At 35.7% G+C, this 5,582-nt stretch overlaps 1 protein-coding gene across 1 annotated transcript in view; it reads right to left on the reverse strand.

The window, feature by feature from the left end:
• Positions 1-5,355, reverse strand: part of LOC106464675 (transmembrane protein 117-like) — a gene marked incomplete at its 3' end in the record, with an annotated part of 29,916 nt that extends 24,561 nt beyond the window's left edge. Inside the window, exons 1-2 of the mRNA XM_022392441.1 lie at positions 4,828-5,355; positions 1,533-1,792 (exon numbers count right to left, since the gene is read on the reverse strand). Of these exons, the coding sequence (XP_022248149.1) occupies positions 1,533-1,792; positions 4,828-5,141 (574 nt within the window). The remainder of the gene's footprint in view (positions 1-1,532; positions 1,793-4,827) is intronic.
• Positions 5,356-5,582: the final 227 nt, after the last annotated feature.

Raw genomic sequence — 5,582 nt, forward strand, 5'->3', positions numbered from 1 at the left:
TACCCGTGGTGGGTAGAGCACAGATAGCCCATTGTGTAGCTTTGTGCTTAACTTCAAACAAACAAAAAATATTCACGTAAAGTTATCCACCCACTGTCTAGGAAGAAGGCAGGTAGTCAATTGCACCCATTACAAACTCTTACGCTATTCTTTTCTGACCGATTTGTAGTATTTTACCGTTACCCTTATAACGCACCCTCGGCCTCAAAGTGTGAGGCGAGATTTTTCCTTTTTTTTTCGGTAATTGGGCGTGAGTATTAGACCCACAGATCCACAGTCCGACACGCTATTCACAAGGCCACACTCAGCCTCAGAAAGATATTACAATTCACTACATCTACCTGTCTATGCCACGTTATACTATCTATAGCATACTATTATATATACGATTTAATCTTTTTTTTCACAACTATACTGTACGTATGTTTCCACAAGTTTAATTTTTTTACCTTTAGCCCATTGTGTAGCTTTTCGCTGAACAACAAACAAACAGCCAACTCAAGTGTTATAGTATGAGACGAAAATCCTTAATGACTAGGTGCCCTTGACTCTTATTTCCATTTATTGTGACGTATAACACCAACTTGAAGTGCTAGCTGTAATCTATTGTACAAAACATGGTGTTCTTTACTTCAGCTGCAGGTTGAAGATAGACAAAAGACATCTTCATTGGATTAAGACAAAAAGAACTGGGTGGAGGACCCACTTTTAGTCAGAAAATGTCATCAACATTTCTAGATTATTTATGTCATCAGTCACTCTCATGTCATATTTTAGAGATATTGCTACGTATCTGTTTGTTTGTTTGTTAATTTCCGGTATAAATTCTTTCCGAGAAACTTCAGCGATATAAGTCCTTTCTTAATTAAAACTAGTTTATTCTTTCTCGATACAACTTTGTAATACACAGAATTTCCACAGTCACTTTAACTTAACTACTTTTATAAAAACATGCTATAATTCACAGCGATTCACACACTTTACTTACGGTGTCTACTGTTCACTTGACTCAATTATCTCTATCTTCAATCTATCTGCCTATGCAATTCTATGATTCCTTGCTGGCTTTATTTGCCAGGCTTATATACTAAAAAAGAGGGCGCCTGAAACAAACTAGGAAATCCACGATCATTCGAGAAACTCCTCGCATACGCCACCAGCGCCAATGCGCCAGCAGCGTCACGTGACTTCCGCTGTCGTAACAATATTAACTTAATCGAACCCCGTTTTTAACTCTCTAGTTTACGATTGAGGTACCGAGATGATGGGCAAGGTAGGATTGACTAAATTATGTTCACAAGGATGTCAATTACATGCATGAAAATCTAAAAACTTTTGTTTGTATATAGATATATTCAATTTTTAAGTCATAGAAGAGTAAAACCTGACACTTTATAACTGCCACAACATCATCCTCTGTAAATATCGAAAGCTTCACATTCACTCTCTTTCACAGTTGTCGAAATTTAATTAATTTCTAACCTCGTTTGATGTTGCTCATAACAACGCTTGTAATAAAAAGTTGTACTTACTTAAAAAGCAGTTATGAATAAAATGCTTTCCAACTTCAAGACCAATAACTATGGCAAAGAGCCATAATGCTACCTTCACAAGACACCAGGTCCACTCAGAAGGGTATTTTGTTGCTATAAAAGAAAAGACATTGCCAACTACTGGAATCTCGCTCTCCGTGTGACTGTGCGAGACTGGATCTTCAGCGAAAATGAGGAAATTACAAAATATAACAAAGTAGGATACAAAAAGACGGGCGTACGGATGCTGGAAGAAATACCTGAAATTAATATAAATATTAACATAAACATTAATTTAAATATCTGTTAGCATATATTGAATTAGTTTGTCTATATTGTAGCGCCAAGTAAATTTTGGGAATTCAATAAAAAAAAATTCGTAATTTGTTATGTAGGGTGTCTTTATTTAGTGAAAAGTTTAAGATCAGTTTATAAATAATTCATATAAAACATCTTTAGAAATCTCACAGAGTTGAAAATGATGAAATAAGGGATGATGAAAAGACCAAAACAACTATTGAAATTATAATCATTTCTAATAAACCACAAAAATATTTATTTCGAACAAAGACGATGGAATAATTAAAGTAATTGTTATTTGTGTTACTGATTAATAAAAAAAAAGAACCTGTAAGATAATAACTTTAATTATAACACTGTATATAAACCTGTAAAATATAAACCAATTATCTCAAAAATACATGTGAAGCTCATTCTATCATTCGATTTATCACTGATCACTGAGACATATAACTAAATGACAAGTGGGTAATAATTGAATGATAGATCGGGCTTCATATTTATCTTTAGTATTCTAAACAACTTGTCAACTGAATCATTCAAAAGAATAAGTTAGCAACGTCAAATCTTAGATATAACTTCACTGTGGTGAGTAAATGAAAACACAAAGCGCCATAGGTCAATTACATCTAGCCAGTGAGTGTCAAAAATAGGAAATATTCCTCTTTATCCAAAACAAATATATATAAATAAATAAATAATATATATATAGGTTGCATTATATCTTTAACTCAGTATTGTAATGAATATGGACATATTTACATCATTTATAAGCCCACTATCACTGCATTCTTTATTGCTAAGTATTAAATGAAAGAACTGTGTGAAAGGTGAAACAGTCAGTACTTTAGTTTTTTATTGTTTGTTTGTTTATGGTGTGATGTACTTTGCTCATTTTAGCTATTTGAATGCTCATTTGATCATTGTGATATTTAGATATTATTTGTTTGTTTGTAGTTAATTACAAAATTATAAATGAGCTATCTATGTTGTGCCCACCGCGGTATAGAAAACCGATACTTAGCGTTATAAGCCACCAGACTTATCATTGCGCCACGAGAGAGAGAATAAAGGAATTTAAACATTGACTATTTCAATACGTATAAACACGTGGTTTTATTAATCAAGTAAAAAAAAATTATACTCGTGTACATCATGGAAAGAAAAATAATTTTAACAAAATACTTTTAACCACAGCCCTTTCATTAAACCTTTAAAAACAGTAAGAAATTACAATATATTTACATTATATAGATTTTACATGTTGCATCTATGTTAAACTGTGTGTTATTAGTTGCAAGATGCCCCCGGTGGCAGGTTCATGAACTTGCTCCCTACCGCACCAACTCTAAACTTAACCAAACTGTACACATATTTAGTATTGATTTTGTGCTATTGTGTGCCGCAAATTCCAGAATTTGTGCAATACTACAACTAGAGTTATGGGCAATCTGTTTTGAGAGGATAACTTCATATCAGCCTCCCATCCCTATCCACTGTCTTGGCTCATACTCAGAGCTGATTTGTGCCGCAACTTCGGAATTTGTACTTCTCTACAACTAGACACTAAAGTAAAGTTTTTGTTTCGGTGTAAGAATGTGGCGCCATCTATAAATGTAGTTGACGTTCTTACATAAAAAATGATAAATGCTCAATAACAGCAATAATAAGTAGTAGAGGGGGTTGTGAACCCCGTTAACATGCCCATTGTTCCAAGCTCTCATCCCTACAAATTTTACTTGAGAATAGGCCCAGCGACCTAGGAGTAGTTAGATAACGGACAAACAGACAGACAGATTTTCTTTGTACTTTATTTATATAGATTATATATTAATATCACTTTTAACGGCAAAACTATCGACATCCGAAATGACCATAAAATATGATTCCTCAAACACTTTGATAATTTTAAAGCTTCCTTTGCCATATGCCCCCCAGTGGCACAGCGGTATGTCTGCGGCCTTACGATGCTAATAATCCGGGTTTCGATACCCGTGGTGGGCAGAGCACAGATAGCCCATTGTGTATATTTGTGCTTAATTACAAACAAAACCTTTGCCATCTATTAAAAACAAAAATATTTTTTGTCAAACATTTACATGCAAAGATAACAAAGAATCGCCTAGAACACACAAAATAGTGATTACATCATATTTATTCAGTAACGTGACACCACGCAGCGTGTCTTCGGTAACATTATTCCACGCAATTCGTTTTCGGTAACAATATGCCATGCAACTCCTCCCACACACTGTGTGTATGTTGTGTTACAGAAATTGTAAAAAGTTTTTGTTTCGGTGTAAGGACATGGCGCCATCTATGAATATAGTTAACGTTAACTAAAGTCAAAGATAATAAATGTCAAATAACAGCAATAATAAGGCTGATGTGAAGAGCCGTTTTGGAGTTATACCAACTTTCTACTTTGACCTGTGACCTTTCAACTTTGACCCGTAAGACAATTCTGCGACTAATGACCGTCTATTAATTAATCACGTGAAACACTGTGGAAGGACATTAAAAACTGGGTTTTGGAAGGGCAACAAAAAGCACCCTAACGCCTTAATTTGGCCGCTACCTCTTCCTACAAAGTCACCCTGGCCATCACACAGTGTATACCATGTTTTACATATATACATATTGAGTTCTTATAGCTTATACCAAATTTTGGTGGGGTAATAAAGAATACTGTAATAATATGTAATGTTATAAATAAATCGTGTGAACATTGGGATTTTTGTGTTATTTATCATAACATCCACCCCACATTTTGTAAGTTCATAACCTGGACAAAGAATGGGTACCACAGTTTGTATAATATAAGTTTGTTGCAACAAGCAAAAGTAAACTTCAACCATGGATTGACATTATAAACTGAGAACAATAAGAAGTTAAACAAACTTGTGTAAAACCAAAACCTTTTTACTCAGTACATCACGCTAGTAACTGAATCTTAGAATGAACTCGATTCAAATAAATTTGGTTATTAACTGACCTGAAATCTTTTTCCAATTTTAGAGAATAGACACTGAGACTGTCGGGATCCCACTGGAGAAGTGTTTCTGTAACTACTTTACATGGTAACTGGCCGCCTTTCTCAGTCTTGGGGGTGCCTTCTTCAGCAAGAGGCTGGTAGTGGTCCTTTGCCAGAGGACTAGGCCTAGGAAGTTTATATTCGTGGAAAAATCCATCAAAGCTGGAAACAGGAGGGGTTTGGGTAAGAAAGGGATCGGGAAGTTCGTCAGCTATCGTTGGGAAAGGACAGAGGGAAGACCACGAGTCCACGTGAAAAGTAGAAATAGTGCTCATGGTGCTGTCATCAATGTATCTAATGTCGTCCAGTAAAAAAGCCACACCACGTCTAGCAGATGGATAAGATGACGTCTGGAAGGTGACATAGAGTTGTCGATCTTGTCGGCAGTCTGAAAGTGTTCGACGCGGGATGCAGGGACTTTGATGAAACTGATCCTCCACTTTCACAAAGGAATCGGACTTGGGTCTGTCTCTCCGGTGAACTGTTTTTGCTGAAAACAGTTTTGTAGGTGTGGGGTCAGTGCCAGGAGTTTCTAAGTATCTCTGATTAGAAGATTGTATTTTATTCCAGCATCTCTCTTCAATCTGGCGAATGGCAACAGTAGTAGCCGTTATCCACGATTCCTTATCTTCAGAATCGAAATAGGAATTAACATCACCCTGGCCTTCGATTTCACCAGTCGCTAGATTAGTAGCTGTTACTTGCGATTCCTTGTC

Source organism: Limulus polyphemus, unplaced genomic scaffold (assembly GCF_000517525.1).
Source record: "Limulus polyphemus unplaced genomic scaffold, Limulus_polyphemus-2.1.2 Scaffold1715, whole genome shotgun sequence".
NCBI classification, from domain to species: Eukaryota; Metazoa; Arthropoda; class Merostomata; order Xiphosura; family Limulidae; genus Limulus; species Limulus polyphemus.